Source organism: Lynx canadensis, chromosome A2, assembly GCF_007474595.2.
Source record: "Lynx canadensis isolate LIC74 chromosome A2, mLynCan4.pri.v2, whole genome shotgun sequence".
In the NCBI taxonomy this organism is placed as follows: Eukaryota; Metazoa; Chordata; class Mammalia; order Carnivora; family Felidae; genus Lynx; species Lynx canadensis.
In genome coordinates this window covers 25,974,661-25,993,394 of record NC_044304.2, presented here as the reverse complement: position 1 = coordinate 25,993,394, position 18,734 = coordinate 25,974,661, and the positions used below count along the sequence as shown (strand labels likewise).

The window sequence follows — 18,734 nt, the reverse complement described above, 5'->3', positions numbered from 1 at the left end:
TTGAATCAGATAACGTGTATCTGAATCCCAGAACACCCATGTCCGAATTTGGCTAAGCCACTGTCTCTCCAAGTGTCAGTTTTTCCATCTGTAAAATGTAGAGAAAATCTATCTAGTAGTGATGCTGAAGGGCATCTTTGGGTCCATGTAGCCATGTAATAGGTATCTGAATGCCTCTATCTGAGGGCCTGCTATTTGCAGGCTGCAGTCAGACTGGCACAAAAAAAGTGCCCTCCGAATGGCACTGCTTGGTTTTCCTTGGATTACCAGGTAAGGGAGGAATTAGGCCAACCCAACGGTGATTTTACACCCCAATTCCTTCCTAAGGAGTCTGTGTGAAACCTCCATGTAGAGGCCTAGCCTCCTGTTGCTGGTCTGATGGGGAGAGAGGCTGTTAGGGCAGCTATACTTCCCCATACCTCCAGGAAGCCCCCCGGCAAGCCAGGTGACCTTACCTGTGATCTTGGCCGTGAAGGGGCTGCCAGGGATGTGCTTGTCATTGTACTTGACCAGGATGCTATAGTCACCTGGCAGGGTGGGCAGGTAGGTCACTGTGCATGTCCCATCTTTGTTGTCAATGCAGCTGATTTCGGCCTTTGAAGGTCCCTCGATAGCCAAGTCTAGGCCCCCTGTGGATGGGAGGAAGGAAGGAGAACCTTTAGGGAGACACAGATTCCTTGTTTCAACAGGGATCACACCTCATCCAGGGCAGTCCCCATGTGAGGAACAACAGACTGACACACGCCACAGGAGCCACAGGCCAGGGGCACGTCAGAACAAAGCAGTTCACGTGGTAAAATTGTCCACTGGAAAGACACTCCACCATCTGATTTCTTCACTACAAATGACCCTGAAGTTCTCTCTATTCTTAAGGATACTTGGGACGTGAAAGGAATAGCATCCTACACACCAATCATGCGTATGGGAGAGTCACACACACACAGCCCTGTTGGTTGGGCACTGGATGCCATCCTGAAAATCCCTGGGTGGGTGCCTGGCTGGCTCAGTAGGTGCAGCGTGTGACTCTTGATCTAAGGGGTGTGAGTTTGAGCCCTGCATCAGGTGTTGAGATTACTTAAATATAAAATCTTAAAAAAAAAAAAAAAAAAGAATCACAAATTTAGAAGTCTCCACGATGACAATGGTCATAGGCACAGAGCTTTATCTGGAATGGGCGGTAACACATGTAGTCAGTCCACTTGATATTTGTACATGTGCAAGATAGAACAAATGCAAAACCATCATTTTCCCAAAACATGCTTAAATTTCAGGCAAGTCACATAAAACATTTCATATAATCTATCTGATTTTGATCAGAACACAGAGGACTTCAGAAGTTCTGTTCTGGGTAAGACAGAGCAGCTGTACATAAGACATTTATGAAAAACGGGGCACCTGGGTGGCTCAGTTGGTTAATCATCTGACTCTTGATTTTGGCTCAGGTCATGATTTCACAGTTTGTGAGGTTGAGCCCCGTGGTGGGCTCCACACTAACAGCAAGGAGCCTGCTTGGGATTCTCTCTCTTTCCACCTCCTCTCTGCCCCTCCCCTGCTCCTTAATGCTCTCTCTCTCCCCTCCCAAAAACAAATAAACAAACAAACAAACAAACAAACAAACAAAAGCTACCCTGGAAATGTGTCCACCTAACTCTCCAAATGGATGGCCAGAAGCATAAAACCACATAACCACACGGTACCTTCTCCTGCATCCTCGGTGACGATGGTGAAGGTGGCAGTTTTGTTGGCCACTCCATACACCAGGCCTGGACCGTATGCAGAAACACTCCCACTGTTCGGGTAGTTCACGTAGAACTGGAGCGGGCTCTCTGGGTTTGCAAAGAACACAAAATTGAGGGGGACTCATGGAGGGACAAATGCATACCTTGGACAACCAGTGTCTTAACATTCACCTAATAGCAAGCAAGGCTGGTATCTCCTACACAGAGGTAGAAATTGAAAGGAAACTCCAGGGGCACCTGGGTGGCTCAGTTGGTTAAGCGTCCGACTTTGGCTCAGGTCATGATCTCATAGTTTGTGAGTTTGAGTCCTGTGTCGTGCTCTGTGCAGACAGCTCGGAGCCTGGAGCCTGCTTCAAATTCTGTCTCCCTCTCTCTCTCTGCCCCTCCCTCACTCTCGCTCTGTCTCTCAAAGATAAATAAACATTAAAAAAAAATTAAAAAAAAAAAAAAAGGAGACTCCAGTAGAGTTCACCATGCGGGGACACCCAACAGGTCTACTCACTGCCGTTTTTTCAATCACTGCACAAGAAAAACAATCCCAAGGTTGCTCCAGTCTAGAGGGGGGCCCAAGCAGGGCAGTGCAGCTCAACGTAACCAATAAGGAGGAAACATCTGGCCATGTGGAAAAATGACCCACTACTGGAGGGAACACAACTGGAAAGGTCTTTTGGGAAGGCCATTTACCATGCTTTCAAAATATAAGGCCCCGTGAGGCCCCTAGGAATGTATCCCTAGAAATCTTTCTCCCCACCCTGCTCCCAGTCCTGTACAAGGACTTCATTTCCACAGTGCCCAGATCCAAATTAGTAGACATTGGTCTACTTGTGCAGTTCATTAAAAACAATGAGGAATGGGGCGCCTGGGTGGCTTAGTCAGTTAAGTGTCCAACTCTTGATTTCAGATCAGGTCATGATCCCAGGGTCATGGGATTGAGTCCCATGTTGGGCTCTGTGCTGACAACACAGAGCCTGCTTAGGATTCTCTCTCTCCTTCTCTCTGCCCCTCCCCCATGGATGTGTGTGCATGAGCGGGCTCTCTCTCTCTCTCACAAAAATAAACATTAAAAAAAACAAACAATGAGGGAGATCTGTGTATATTATACTTGAGAGATTATCTATAATGTGTCTCATTATAAAGAGGAAAAGGAAGGGCGCCTGGGTGGTTCAGTTGGTTAAGTATCCGACTCTTGATTTCAGCTTAGGTCATGAACCCAGGGTCATGGGATCAAATCTTGTGTAGGGCTTGTGCTGAGTTCCTGCTTCAGATTTTCTCTCTCTCTCTCTCTCTCTCTCTCTCTCTCTCCCCCGACCCCACCTCTGCCTCTATCCCCTGCTCATGCTCTCTCATACTCTCTAAAAATAAAAAATAAAAAAGAGAAAAAGGCAAGTTGCTATATAATATTAATGCCATTATCTCATTTCCTTGGAAGAACAAATTTATGTATGCATGTAGGTAGGCACAGAGAGAAACATCTGGAAAGATACACAACCCAGCAGTGGAAGTAGAAGGGAATGGGAGAAGACATTTTTTTACTTTCTCTACATCTGCATCTTTAGAATATTTAGATAAAAGTAGATAATATGTTTTCACTTTAAACGAACATTATGCACACATGTATGCATGAACCACAACAAACATATCAAGCTGGGAAAAATATTTGTTAACTTCTATCACAAAGGGCTAATCTCTCCAATATTTAATTTGCTCTCAGAAACTGTTATGACAAAGCCAATACAGAATATTGGTCAATGGCCAAATGGAAAAACCTGGCCAAGGAAATAAGTGCTCAGTTCACAGAAAAATATAAATAGTCCTTAAACATACAGAAAGTTGCTCACTCTCATTCACAAGGGAAATACAAATAAAGCAACACAAAGATACTGGTTTTTGAACTGTCAGTGTGGCCAAGATCCAAAAATCTGACAGCCTATTATTCCATTGGCAAACTGGTGGAAAAGCAGGTGCTGGTCTACATTGCTGGTGGGTGTCTGAATTGGAGGAGCCCCACTGAAGGGCAATTTGGCAAGATCGATCAAAATGATAGATGTCTATACCTGTGCCCAGCAATTCCTACCCTGGGAACTAAATCTCACAGATATACCTTCATGAGAGTGAAATGATGGAATAAAGGCCATTCATTGCAGCCTGACTAGCGACAGCAAAAGGGAGAGAAGAACCTGAATGTTCTCCAATGGGGGGAAGGGTGAAATCTATCACGGTTTATCCAAACGGTGAGACATGCTCTATCATTAGGACACGCAAAACTCTCCTGGATATACAGTTAGACTGGAAAGGGCAAGGTCAGAGCCATGTGTAGTGTATGCTACTATTTATGCATAAGTGGGAAAGGGCTTAAGAATCTATATTTCCTGGGGCATCTGGGTGGCTCAGTCAGTTAAACGTCCAACTCTTGATTTCGGCTCAGGTCATGATCTCATGGGTCCTGAGTTCAGGCCCCGCACCAGGCTCTGTGCTGACTGTGCAGAGCCTGCTTGGGATTCAATCTCTCTTTCCCTCCCCCACTTGTGCTCTCTCTCTCTCAAGATAAATAAATAACACTAACAAAAATTTAGGGGCACCTGGTTGGCTTAGTTGGTTGAGCATCCAACTTTAGCTGTCATGATCTTGTGGTTCGGGGGTTCGAGCCCCATGTCGGGCTCTGTGCTGACAGCTTGCTCAGAGCCTGGAGCCTGCTTTGGATTCTGTGTCTCCTTCTCTCTCTGCCCCTCCCCCACTTATGCTCTCTGTCTCTCAAAAATAAATAGATGTTAAAAAAATTTTTTTTTTGAAAAGAATCTGTATTTCCCATTTGTTTATAGAGTCTTAAAAATGTTCTGATATCCAACATAAAAAATTAACAGTAGTCAGGTTCAAGGAGAGGTCAGGTGGCGATACAGGTGGGAAGGAAACTTTTCCCCACATCATTTTTTAAACTAGGTGGAGATGTTGCCTACTCAAAATATTAAATTTAAAAATAGAGAACCATTTGAACAATTTAAAAAAAAAAAAAACAAGAATAACACTGTGCTGGTTGATGGACACAAAATCTGAGCTGAATTTCCTTGTCAAGGGCACTGTGAACATAAAGCAGCTTGTTCTCTCTCCCGCCCCCAAACCCCACACTCCATAGGGCTCTGTAGGCCAGGCTGGAAAGTCCCTTCGTGCGCCTCACATTTTTCTCCCAGCTCACCCTGTGGCCACACTCGGCATAGTGACAAAGACAATCATGAAGCTAAGGGCCTGAACTGTGACCCAGGATGCTTAGCTGCATTGTCCCTTCTGGAGAGTGGCTGGATCTGCTGGGGTCACGGGCTGTTTGGTTTCACAGGGACACCGACACTGCCTTCCCGATTCTGCCACCGAGAACTGTTTCCCACACAGCAGCCAACTGAACGTCTCTGCAAACCTCCCAGACATTCAGGCCCAAGTCTTGTTGTCCTGCAGGGAGTGCTGGCCAAGGTGCCGAGCCTGACTCACCAGGGATGTGGCTGCCCATGTATTTGATGTGCATCTCATGCAGCCCGACTTCAGTGGGGGCGTATCTGACAGTGACTGTGCCGTCCTTGTTGTCCACAATCTCAGGCGTGGCCGTCTTCCCAGAAGGCATGTGGACCTCTCCTGTTAGAGCACAGGAAGAGAGAGCCATGAGCCCACCAGGGGCTTCCCCCGGAGAAGCTGAGCACAAAGGCCCAGGTGGCCTTCAGAGGCAAGAGCATTCACTGCTGCCTGAAGCATCCAAGATCCACAATGGGAAAAGACATGTTTGCCTTTATTTTGTTCCCTTTTTCTTCTACAAATGCAGCAGGCAACTCAAGTAAAGAGTTTTTTACTTTTGTTCTGACAAATGAGAAGCTCACACAAGACTAGAAAAGACCACAAGGCCAGGAGAATTAGCAGAGTATTAACTCAAAGAGAATGAGGCATTAAAAGGAGGCTAGAAGAGAAAGAAACTCTTGTACAATAGGCTTCAGTGTCAATGTCATATCTGGAAAGGTGCAAGAATAAGAGAAGGCAGGAAAAAAGGAGGGACAGGAACCCGACAGTCATAATCTCAGGGGCTCATGGACTGATCCCCCACAGCAAGAAACAGGGGTGCTAGGTTCAGGACCCCAGGTGTCGGGGACAGGTGGAATCACCTCCCAGGCACCCCTCTGGAAAGCTAGTGCAAGCCAGTGAGAACAAAGTGGCTTTCATGACAGTGCTTACCGGTGATTTCTCCTTTTCTGACCGCAAATGGAATGACCAAGTCGAAAGGCTTAAAGCCCAGGCCGTTCATGTCACTCACTGGGACATAGGCCTCTTCGGTTACCTAAAAACAGGAAGCAGTGGTCACTGGGTAAAGTGGACAACCGTGTGGGCCAATGAAACAGCAGAGGGCAGAGAGCAACTGGGAATTTTGCAAGCTAGTGCAGCCGGGGTGTGGGGACGTGGTTGCCCGTACAGGACGGGCTTAGTCTAGCTGCCCCCAGGGCCAGAGCAGGACCTGAAGGACTGGAGAAGTCATGCTGACCAATTGCTAAAAATCACTAGGCAGTTTGCTTGTAAAATTCCCAGCAGTGCTCACGGGACAGTGAAAAAGTAAGAGACAGCAATGTCTGAGTCCCAAGAGGCTCCACCTGGAAAGGTTTAGTTGCTTGTGGCCTGGAAAAGAAGGTGCGTTTTAAGTGGCAGAAAGTAGCAGCGGGTGGCTTTCCCCCTGAACAGAAACCAAATGTGCTAGTGGCGGCTGAGAGTCAGCAGGAGGGCTTGAGGATGGCCCATCTTTCTCTGAACGCGGAGACAGGCTACACCGAGCGTGATCACAGACATGACGGCTGGAGATTCGTGGAGTGCATACGATGACACAGGTGGGTCTCATTACAGAGGAAGCGGGGATCATTGTGACGGACTGATCAGTGGGGGACAAACCAATGACCAGGACACCCAGAGGGCTGAAGCAATCCCCAGAAGCAGGCTGCAGCTTTTCTGAAATGAAGGCTGAGTAAACACAGAAACGCAAAAAGGAGAAAAAAAAAAAAGTGTACCCAGGGCCTGAATCCGGGGGAACATGCATTTACCGGTGCCTCCTCCACGGCCTCGACTTCCCCATCTGTGGCCTGGTCAGTGGCAAATGGAGATTAGTTGGGAATCACATTGAAGGGACATTGCTACTTAGATGCTACAACCTGAGGCTGGCTTCCTCCCCATCTGCTCCGTCTTGCACAGCAGGGAGCCACTCCCTCCAGTGGGAGCCTACATTCTTTCTCCCCTTGTGGAGAGCGAGTGGGATCCTTTCTTCAAAGGTCAAATCCACATGCCCTTTGAACCCACGATCCCACCTCTATGAAGCAGGCCTATTGACATGCTAGCAGGCAAGTCCACAGGTAAGTGATGTATGCAAGGCGTTTTACCACAGCTGTTGATGGTCATGAGAACATGACCTAACCTAAAATGTCCAACTGGCAGGGAGTCAGGTAAGTAAATTATGTAAACCTGTACATCTGAAGAAGCTACCAAGTCTGATGAATTAATGTGGAAGGGTACGTATGACACCCTGAGGGACGGAAGCAAGTTACAAAGCAATGTGTATGATGTGACCCCACGCATGAAGTTGATGTGTGTGTTGTGCAAATGGGAAAAATGAACACTAGTCACTTCTGTGGCATGAAACTGGAAAAGTGGTCTCCTGTTATTTGGTAAGGGTCCATGGTCTTAATGTGTTAAAAGTCTTTATAAGCTCATTTTTGCTTCAAACCACAGACTTCATGTTCCAATCGACCTGATAAGGGAGGGATCATCTTTTACCACAGTCAACAACGAACTGGAAGGCCACCCCCTGGAGGAAGGCCTACATGCCTGCATTTACTCCTTTGTATTTTGGCATCTGCGGAAAGGGGACTTCATTTAAAAAGGCTTCAATTTTTGAAACAGCCCTCTCCCCATCTTCTAGGGCTCTCTTATACCGTGGGGCCATGCAGGGGCAAATTGGCCAGGAGGACGATCTTTCAATGGCCACGCTATGGCCTTTAATCCATTCTCAACAGTGATGAGCAGATAAGCTGGCTTCATGATGTATTTAACTGAACCAGCCTGCTGGGCCTCCCTGATACATGAGCTGTGAAGGCAGTACTGTGTGTTCATGTCCTTTTGGCCACAAGTCTGTAGAGAGAGGCAGGGAATCCACATACAAAGAAAGTCTATCTAGGTAAGGTTGGAGAAAGCTTGGAACAGGAGAATAAAGACCCAAACCAGGTACTGTGGGTGACTGCCCTTTTCTGCCTAGCTCATTGCACCAGCAAGACCCGGGGACCACTCTTCCATGATGCCTATATATTCTAATTCACCAGACAAAACCCGCTACAGGCTAAAATGGATTCTTAAAACTGTAACTGGGGCCCTTCTCTGGAAATAAGGATATAAACTCTCTAGCTGCATTTCTTTTCACCCTTTTCTATTGAAGGAGAAAAACACTCCCAAATGAATAGGCTCAAAGTTGACAAGGACTTACATCCTTGAGACAAAAAGGAGCCTCCAGATTCTTGGCAGAATGTTTACTGATAAACAAATATCCATGGAAAGGGGGAAAAAGGGCTACAATAGATTACAGACTGTTTGGATGGGAGGCGTGGCCTTCTCTTTGGAATGTAGTCTCTTCTCTATCACTACATAAAGTGAAATCGTGAGAAGGGGCTTCACAGGCTGTGTGGGGCCAAGTCACAGAGGCCTTATAAGAACTTTGTGGTTGAGCACCGCTGTTGCCTGTGGCATCAAAGGACACTGTGTAAGGGGAGACCCATAGCACCTGGTGGCTGTCCACAGCAGGCATTCTGGGCTCAGTGAACTTGAGCCTGAGCCTTGTTCCTATACCTCACCTGCAAAAGGGCCAACAATGCTTGGTTTTCTGAAGGTCAAATGAGATTTCTAATCTTTTCTTGGCTGAAGAACCTTCATAATCAGAGGAAGGTCCAAAAGTCACTCGCTGAAAATTAAAGAACCTCACCATTCTCTGGCCCAGAGGCCCACATAATGGTTTCCCTTTGCACCAGGTGTTACTATTCAAAAGACATGCTATTTCCCGCACCTATGCAAAATCTGAATCTTTCCAAAACAAAACTGGAGGTACTTTGTGTCCTGGGATACAAGTCAAGTCTGCAGACATAACGGCATCAGGAACCTCTCTCCTCAAGGCCATGGAGATGAGGGAGGAGGAAGGAGGAGAATAAGCAGAATAAAAAATGTGATGTTTTACTTACAAACATTTTTTGTCAAAGTGTATCTTTCTGAGCTGGGCTTAGGCCAGGATATTGCTTAAGACCCTTAGCATGACAGATACTTTGGTGGCCAATAAGGTTCCTTAAAAACTCTTAGAGCCAAGGGTCTCTGGATTTCTAGAGATTATTCTAGGACTCTATAAGGTCATGACTGCTTAAGAAAAATTTTTTGAAGAAAAAAAACTGGAAGGGGATGTTCTAGCCAGGATTTAACGAATGGCAGCTGTTACTATTTCTATCCTAGCAGAGTGCTCTAGGGAAGGAATTTTCCTTACCATGACAGTGAAGGGGCTGTTGGGAATATCAACGCCGCCAAAGCGCACATAGATCACATAGGTGCCTGGCTTGGCGGCCGTGTAGAAGATGTCGTAGGTGCCATCCTCGTTCTCGATGACATCGGCCTCAGCCTCAGTGCCGTCTGGGGTCAGAACCGTGCAGGTCACTTTCCCCTTCCCAGCGGTCTTGGCATCAACCACAAAGCCCACTTCCTCACCGGTTTTCACAGTGGAGGCGATTCCAGGACCTGTAGAAAAGTTCAGGGGAAGAAAATGGAAGCTCTAGCTGTAGACAAGGGCCCTGGAGACCCGAGAACAAATCTCACATTCATGTGGGTGATTCAAGGTTCAAGCATTCAAGGGTATGGGGATGACGGTCAACTTCCCTAAACAAATATATACTGGGCATTTTCTTAAGGGCAAGGTACACACCAAAGTGATCCAAACACGGTCCCTGCTCTCAAGATGTTCCTAACCTAACAGGCAGGCAGATGTAGGCCAGGCACCAGGAATGACAGCTCAATGTATTGTGGAAACGCGGAGGAGGAGCTAAGTACAGAAAAAATTATCAATTGTTCTTCAGAGAAGAGTCCTGTAGTACATCTCTATAAATAAAGTCCTAAGAATGTATATCCCAGGGTTGCCACATTGACAAAGGGCTTTTTGAGATAAGGGGAATGGCTGAATTCTGAAGGACAGGTACTCTTGGCTAGGGGAGACATAGAACCTCTGTCCCCAAACCATGACTAGTCTCTATCTGTCTGACTTGTGGCACCCCTTCATACAGGATCCACATATCAGGAAGTGTAGAAAAGTGAACTAAAAGCACACTGGCAAAACAATTTAAAAAACCCTCCAAGTGTGTAGAAGCAACAGGGAGTGCTAAGAACATGTTGCTCAGACAGTGAGTGGTAGAAGGAAGCCTGGGGCCAGTTTGTGGAAGGCCTTGAATGACAGAGAACTGTGGCCTCCGAGAGCCCCCAGGCTGAGAATATTCTGCTGAGGATTCCGCCCCAGCAAAGGAGGGAATAGGGCCTGGAAAGCAGGGAGTAAGTCCACACCCAGTATCATTACTCCCACAGGTTAGCAAAGGCAATCTAGTCGTACCTGGCACAGCACAGACCTAAGAGGTGGCAAATTGGACTGGCCAGTGTTTCAAAATTTCTCAATTTTTGAGCCCAAAATTGCCAAGTTGAGGAGTTTACAACTTGCTCTAAAAGCCAAAAGTTTTTCCCCATTCAGAACAAGAGAAGATAGGAGAGAAATAGAACACATCCACAGTGGACCTATGTGTGATGTAAAGAGAAGCAAATCTGTTTCATCTCAGAGATGGGGATTCATGTTGAGGAATCTGGTGCAGTAGCATCAGAGTAGCAAGAGCTGTTCTTAGAAACAGAAGGGCCCATGACGGTCTTCATGTCTTAGAAACTGAAGGAAGTATGATGCTCAAATGTATTCCTGGAGATATTCTGAGAGATACAGGCACAGTCTCCAGTGCTAAGGAAAAAACCTAGATCCTTGAACGCATTTCTCTAACGCTGACCCGAAATGCTCTTGAATAAATCTTAAATAATTAAACCATCGACTCATGAAAGGGAGGCACACATGTGCAGCTTTTCATGGAAGCCACTATCTCTCAACCAAAGCACCCACTTCAAAAGTAACATAATAATAGCTTCCATGCGCCTGGCACCGTGCTAAGCATTGTTCATGCCTGACCTCATCTGATCTTTGCAATAACCCTGCAAAACTATCTCTGATCCTGAGAAGAGTTTCTTGAATTCAAATGTTCTCAGAAAGATCTTCTATCTGAGTCTGACTGAAGCTCAGGGTGGTTGAGCAACCTGCCCTAATCACGTAGCTATTAAGTGGTAGAGACAGGCTAGCCCTTGGCTTTCTGACTCCAAAGCCCACACTCCTGACCTTGACCTGCACTCACCTGTGGCCAGACACTTGCTGGCATCTCCTGTCTGTGTGGCCCGGATGCGGTAGGGAGACAATGGGATGTCATCCCCCCCATAGGTGACCCCAATCATATAGCGTCCGGTCTTGTCAGGGATGTAGGTGACGGCATACGTGCCATCTTTATTGTCGTGGACGGTGGCTCTTTTGGGTTTTCCCTCTTGGTCCTGGGAATCACAGAGAAATGCTATTTAAGATGTTGTCATCAAGATGTAGAAACCATTCATGGGAAACCGAGACACATTCTGCTCATTGATTTGCACCCCTCTTCAGGAAGAGACAGGATTACTGGCTTAATACAATCTTTTTGGGGGGTGGGACTAGGGAGAAGAAAGAGTCACAGATCTCTTTAACACCATATGGACATGGTCAACGTTTAGGAATTTTTCGGTCAAGTGAACAAGTAGTGATTGAGCTCCGGATCCACTGAAATACAGGGAGACAAGAGGGCTCCTGCACTTGCACCACCACATCCACTCTCTCCCTTTTCTCTTTAGTAAAAGGTGCCCAATTCTTGGCTGGGTGCACTGCTCCCACCTCCTAGCATCCTCTGCTACCAGGTATGGCCATGTGACTTGTGACAAAGTTCCAATAAATGCGAGAGAAGTGGAAGTACACAGGGCTGCTTGAAGTGGCTCATTGACTCGAAAGTCCCCTTTTCCCCTGCTGCTCCTCTTCCTCCTTCCAGCCTGCCATGTGCATCAGAGGGCCCGTGGTCCACGAGGAGGCCTCCAGCAGAAGCCACAGTCAGGACACAGGAGCAGAGAGATGGAGCCTGCTTCTCTGTGGAGCCATATAGCACCCAGGTGGCTTGCCTCCCGGCTTGTTTAAACAGAGGGAATAATCCCATGTGTTTAAGCCACTCTTGTTTGCCGGGTATATTGTGATACGCAGCAAAGCTTAGTCCTAACTAATCCAATGAGTAATTGAAAACATTTTAAAAGAAAAACAGAGGAACAGATATAATAGAGATCAAAATACATGAGATTCATCCACACGTGGTATTTGGAGCTACCCCTTCAAACCTCTCACTCAGGCAAGCATGTTTGTTCTCTGGCACAATTACTGACTCTCTGGTTGGAAAAAAAAAACCAAAACTGTCAAACACTTGCATCAGGCCACAAATTGGTTATTAAAACCTTATTCTTATCCCTGGCCGGGAAATCAGGTCTTTATTAATAAAGTTGAACCCTAGAAGATAACTCAAAGTTACCGTTATCTGAACAGCAAGCAGGCCTTCCCCAGCATCTCTGGCATCGATTGCAAACTCCACAGGCAGACTGGCAGGCACACCATAGGAACTGAGGCCAGGGCCACTGGCAGTCACTTTGCTGGCATCATATGTGGGAAGGACCTTGACCTTAAAGGGACTTGAAAGACACACACACATATCCCCAGTCAGTGTGGATACCATCAACCCCTGCTACATCTTTATCTCCCTTACACAGAGACTGGGCTTGAAATGAGGGATTTCTATAGCAGATAAGATAGCGGGTGACTTAAGTACCTTAAACCCAGCAGAAATTTACAACCATGTAACCATCATATGACAGACTGGCTTTCCCTGAGTGCATTCCATGCGATACACACTAATCCCCAAGTTGATTTGGGAGACAAGGTTAACTCACTGTTGTTATGCTAAGAAAATGGTTACCAAAATGGGAAGGGAATATTGGAATTAAGAGACAATACTGGAACAAATAATTAGAATAATAAAATTAATATTCTATCATCTTCTTTTCTATTTTTAGAATGCTTTAGATGAATTACCTATTAACAAAGTAATACATAAATATAATATATAAATTATATATTTCTATATACCTAGAGCTATATGTATATTAGGGATATGGGCAAAATTTTTTCATCTTTTTTTTTTTTAATTTTTTTTAACGTTTATTTATTTTTGAGACAGAGAGAGACAGAGCATGAACGGGGGAGGGGCAGAGAGAGAGGGAGACACAGAATTGGAAGCAGGCTCCAGGCTCTGAGCCATCAGCCCAGAGCCCGACACGGGGCTCGAACTCACAGACCGTGAGATCGTGACCTGAGCCGAAGTCGGACGCTTAACCGACTGAGCCGCCCAGGCGCCCCTAAAATTTTTTCATCTTAAGGAGTAGAAAAAGAAACCTTCAGAGGCTGTTTGGAGAGTGGAAGAATGTAGGAAACATTTCATATTAATATGACTGAGGAATAGGTTTCTATCCAACACCCTCTGGGAATGCTATTGCCAACCAAATCCTCAAAAGAAGTAAAAAAGTAAAAAAAAAGTAAAGAAGTCAAAAAGTAAAAATCTTTGTCCTAATCAGAAAACTACTTGCAAGGCCACCAGAAAGAAGACTTTGATGAATTAATGCATTCCTCGTTTCTTCAAAGATTCCCAACTCCTTAATTTTAGCTTGTCTTTAAATTAAAGATGGCTGAAAAGAACAAAGTAGGAGGAAACAGGATGCTAAGAAAGGAGCAGACACAAATATCAAAGCTAGTGTATTGATATACCTGTGCAGAGCATGCAGGTTCTCGGTGATACCTGCTGATCTGATGGGTGGATGGATGGGTGGATAGATGGCTGGGTGGGTGAGTGGGTGCATGGATGGATGGATGGATGGATGGATGGATGGATGGACGGTTGAGTGGATGGATGGATGGTTGGGTGGATGGATGGGTAGATGGGTAGACAGACCAGTGGGTGGGTGGATAGGTGGATGGACAGATGGATAAATGAATGGATGAGTGGATCACCAAGGCAGTGCTGGTCAATCCTGCAGAGGAGTAGGCTTCAGGCTGGTTTGGACCCCCTTCTGTAAGTGTCAGGAGCTTACCTACGAGGGATCTCTTCATCAGCGTATTTAACCGAGACCATGTAAGGCCCCTCCTGGGATGGGGTGTAGGTCACTGTGTGTGTGCCATCCCCATTGTCCACTATGTTCACCGGCTCCACCAGGCCTGAGAACAGAAATGAGAAGTCTGAGGAACTGCTTAGACTCTCCTTCACTCCACCCTGGGCTGAGTTTGAAACAGAATCACATTCATCCCCAAACCAATCACATTGGTTTCCACTGATGAGTAACATTAAGGCAGGCAGGCCATAATCAGAGGCCTGAGAAATCACAGGAGACAGGATCCCCAATTCATGGTTGCAGAAATGACCCCAAGAGACACCTTTAGCTTTCTGTTGGCTAAAGTACACTCAGTCAGCCCTTGAGTATAATTAAGGAGACTGCCCGTGCTTGTGCAAAGATGCATGTTGCAGACAGGCTCTACCCTTTCAAGCTGGTTAGGCATGCTTGGGATGTGGCAATTTTACTGTATAGCTGAGGAAGGGCCAAAGAGTCCACAATTCTGAACAGAAAAAATTAACCAATGGGCTGGCCAGTCAAGACTTATGGCCACCTTTGATCAAAGACCAGTATGGCGCCGGCAGGATGGGCATAGGTGCAGGACAGGTGAGGGTGTCAATCTCATGGGGTGAGGGGACCTTCAAAGCGAGGCCTACAGGGGATGGTTAGAGACTATGTTAAAACATAATCAAGGCATGCATTGGGTTGGTAGATTCCAGATCCCAGTTCTGAACGTGAGCATCAAGGATGGGTTAACGGCAGAGTAGGTTAAGCAAAGCATGGTCTACTCAGTAAGCAAAGCAGAGGAGGCAGGAACAAGGCAATTTGAAGGATGAAGCCAGCAAGAGGCATTCAGGTCACATAAATTAGAGCAGCAGGCAATAGGAAAATGCAAACCTGTCTCCGTAAAGTCACCCTTCGGGTCACCTTTAAAGAACTCTGAAATGGCTTTCAAGGGGCTGCGCCATGACTGGGAATCCACCTCATCAACTAAAATTAAAAGGCTGTTACTTCAGAGTACTCCATAATAATATAATAGAGGTAGGTATCTAAGTAAAGCACCCCCCTCTTCTCTCTCTCTCTCTCTCTCTCTCTCTCTCTCTCTCTCTCTCACACACACACACACACACACACACACACACACACACACACAGGTCATACAAGCTCAGTAGCTATTAGAATCAGATTCCAGCCCCATGACCTCATTTCCCTCAAACCACGTCTGCCCTGAGCTTCAAAGGGCATAACCTCCTGCTGAACCCCATTAAGGAGAAAGTTCCTCTTCAAAGAAGGAAGCCCCCAATTGCCATTTCTGTGAAGCCAAGAACACATCACTGGGGAAAAATCCAGATAATTTAAGAAATTAAGCAGAGAATGGCACACTTTAAATGCTAGAAGAGGAAATGTGATCGTCTACCAAATAAGGTAAACTTCAATGCACTTCAGGGCTTTGTCCCAAAATGGCCTGCTAGCCTTACTGAACCCCAGTGTTCCAGGCTGCCAACAGGGCAGGCCAAACTGGCAACAAAGGCCATTTCCCAAGAGACCCTCTCCCTCCAGGAAGTTGGGACAATGACAAAGCTATGTGTCGCATGGGAGGAGTAGCTGTCATTTCCAGAAATTTGGAGTGTGTTCCACATGGGCACAAAGGCACCTCGAAGAAAATTATCACCTCCAACCCCATTGCCCACCCAAATTCCAGACCAACCCCAGTCACCTCACAAACGCTGAAATGTGTAATCAAGCAGTTTTAACAGTATTACATGGGAGAGCCCAAAGACTACTTGCTTCATCTCACTACTTAAGAAAAATAAAAATGTAAAAAGACATTTAGAGGGGCTCATGGGTGGCTCAGTCAGTTAAGTGTCCGACTTTGGCTCAGGTCATGATCTCACGGTTTGTGGGTTTGAGCCTCACATTGGGCTCTATGCTGACAGCTCAGAGCCTGGAGCCTGCTTCTGATTCTGTGTCTCCCTCTCTCTCTGCCCCTCCCCTGGGGCTCATGGTCTGTCTCTCTCTCTCTCTCAGAAAAAATAAATAAAAAGCATCAAAAAAAAATTTTTTTTAATTTAAAAAGACACTCAGAGCCATATTATTAAATAGGGGAAAGACCATTAGAGAAAGAAGAGGTCTGCCTGCTTATCAAGCAGGAGCTTCTCCTGTTTAGAGTATGGAGCAATAAAGCAATTTAAGAAATTTAATTTTAAGTTCATGACCAAACTCAAAAGTAAAGTGCCTGCTGTGGTTCACGGCTGCCCCCATCTGGGGCAGGTGAATGTCAGCAGGGGGGCAGGATGCATATTCACCTCGTGGGCCCAGGACCCTCACTTCCAGTGGGGCCAGGCCGGCCTTGCTGCTGTCCACTGTGAAAGACTGCAAGATGCGAGCTCGGACACCGGAGCCCAGTCCGGGGCCGGCAATCTTGACCTTGCTAGGATCCACGACATCTTTCACTGGAACTCTGAAGGGACTGCCTGGAAAACAAGTCACAGGATTCTGAGCACGGGAGCCTTGCCTTGTGTGCACCCAGAATCACACTGCTGCTCCACATGGGCCCTTGGTGGTTTGGACCTCAGTCAGTGCCCCCCACCTTGCTGTATGTGCACCCATGTGCATCCATTCCATCTAGACACTGTGCCAGGTGCTGGGCCCAGAGTGGCTAATGGCCCTTGGGGAACCCACAATGTAGAAGGGCGAGGCACACAAGGCATTGTACTATCACATAACATGTTAAGGGCATGGACAAGCCCTGGTGGGGCACTTAGAAGGCAATGAGTCCAGTCTTCAGGAGGCCAGGGGAAGCTTTCCAGTGACATTGAAGCTGAGACATGAGAGTGAACAGATAGCACCCAGGGAAGCAGATGGAGAAGGCTTTTAAGCTGTGATGGGCATATGCAGAGGACTGGAGGTGAGGGGAAAGACAGGCTATTGAGGAAAATGAAGGAAGACAGCTGAGTGGTGGAAGAAAGAAGTGGAAAGGGCTATAGAGGCAGGGAGGCCTTTTGGCCCACATTCAATATTCTCTCCCCAAACAGCTCCCGAGGGCTTCCTGGAATCCTCCCCCAGCAACGTAGCCTGTTTGGTTCCCTGGTCATTGGGTGAACCCTTGCTTTCTCCCTGTCAGCTGTGGTCCTCTGACTCTTTGAAGGTATTGGTTTTAAAGACCAAGTTAACAGAAAATGCTGTGTGATCAGGATTTGCAAGACGAGCACTGAACAGAGAAGCCAGGGCTGGACCAGGGACCCTCATGGGATTCCCCCACTAAGGGGGACAGAGGAAGGCCTCCTCAGAGCTGAGTCAGAAACGGGAGCCCCAATGGCTCTGGAATCATGCCCCCCTCTGGCTTCCAAGTCCATCACCGAGCGGCAGTGATATGCATCTCTCACTGTGCGCAGAAGTCCTTGTGTTTCCCAAGAAGGCTGGCAAAATTAATGACTTCTAACTGCCACATAAACTCAGGTGTCTCTGCTTTGCATCCCCCCCAAATTTATCTGTTGTAGAATTAGGGGTGGTACATTACAAGATCACACAAAGAACAGAGACCTTGGCTTTTTAGCAATAGCTGGGTTTTGACGGCATCAAAGTTTTCAGCTAGCTGAAATAAATGGCTGACCCTGGCAAAGACAAACATCACCCTCCATGTTTGGGTTTAGGGAAACAAAAGGGAGCTTCAGTTTACAGAGAAAAGGCTGAGAATTTCAGTGTCAGCAGGTGATGGCCATCGACTACCCCTGAGGCTGATCTCCAAGTCAGAGCCCCCACTGGAAGGTGTCTGAACTCTGCATGAGAGTAGCCAAGAACTAACAAAATGACTTTATTATTTTTTTTTTATGAAATTTATTGACAAATTGGTTTCCACAAAATGACTTTAGACCCGAGGTATGAGGTGGCAGATACCAAGCATTACCTGCCCCCCATGCTGTGCCCCAGGCAGACATCAAAACCCAATCACAGCAGCTCTTCTTCCTGATGCCCTTATCCCAGTTGATCCAGTTGATCTAAGAACCACCACCAACCGACCACAGCTGGACCACCAGAGGAAACTAATAGGCCACAGCGGGTAAACTAATAACTCCACTACAGGTGTGTACCAGGCCAGGAAACACTGGACTATGTTTGACCAATCAGAATTCCCATGAGAGCAAATCAGAAGCTAGCAGGTATGTTTCACAGCTCAACACCACATGAGTTACCTTAGCTAAGCAGCCCAATACTAAGACAACTAACCAACATTTTCCTAAATAACTCTGCCTGGGAAGGGCCTGGGATCTGGGAAAAGCTGGTATTCAGCTCTGAGAGGCAACAGAGAGTCTGAAACATGAAGACGTACCATCTACCTCTGGTAAGAAAATTCCAAGTGGGTCTCTCTTTATTGTAATTCTCAAAGATGGCTGTCTGCTTCATGCTCATGCATCAGCCACAGGGGCCCAAGCCCGCACCCCTCTTCTGCAAGGGGAACTCCAAAGCTGATGGCATCCACCAGACCTTCCCAATAAAGTCAGAACGGTGTTGTTATCTCCATGACCAGGAGATTGTCTTCTCCACTGCTCCCTGCCTGGGTGATGATGTGGATACCTACCACATCATCTCTCCTGAGAACAGCCTTCCATCTGTTCTCTGTACTCTCCTCTACCATCCCCCCAACTGCAGAGCTGCAGAGCTCCAAAA

At 46.7% G+C, this 18,734-nt stretch overlaps 1 protein-coding gene across 4 annotated transcripts in view; it reads right to left on the bottom strand.

Moving 5' to 3' along the window:
• The window catches only part of FLNB (filamin B), a 143,250-nt gene that overhangs the window by 23,606 nt on the left and 100,910 nt on the right, over window positions 1-18,734 (bottom strand). Inside the window, exons 25-35 of one of the 4 annotated variants that reach the window (XM_030307088.1) lie at window positions 16,373-16,540; window positions 14,964-15,056; window positions 14,049-14,172; window positions 12,440-12,596; window positions 11,204-11,393; window positions 9,265-9,512; window positions 6,764-6,835; window positions 5,946-6,048; window positions 5,217-5,357; window positions 1,698-1,826; window positions 456-629 (exon numbers count right to left, since the gene is read on the bottom strand). In XM_030307088.1, coding sequence (XP_030162948.1) covers window positions 456-629; window positions 1,698-1,826; window positions 5,217-5,357; window positions 5,946-6,048; window positions 6,764-6,835; window positions 9,265-9,512; window positions 11,204-11,393; window positions 12,440-12,596; window positions 14,049-14,172; window positions 14,964-15,056; window positions 16,373-16,540 — 1,599 coding nt within the window. The remainder of the gene's footprint in view (window positions 1-455; window positions 630-1,697; window positions 1,827-5,216; window positions 5,358-5,945; window positions 6,049-6,763; window positions 6,836-9,264; window positions 9,513-11,203; window positions 11,394-12,439; window positions 12,597-14,048; window positions 14,173-14,963; window positions 15,057-16,372; window positions 16,541-18,734) is intronic. The other 3 variants (XM_030307090.2, XM_030307089.1, XM_030307091.1) reach the window with 3 other exon arrangements.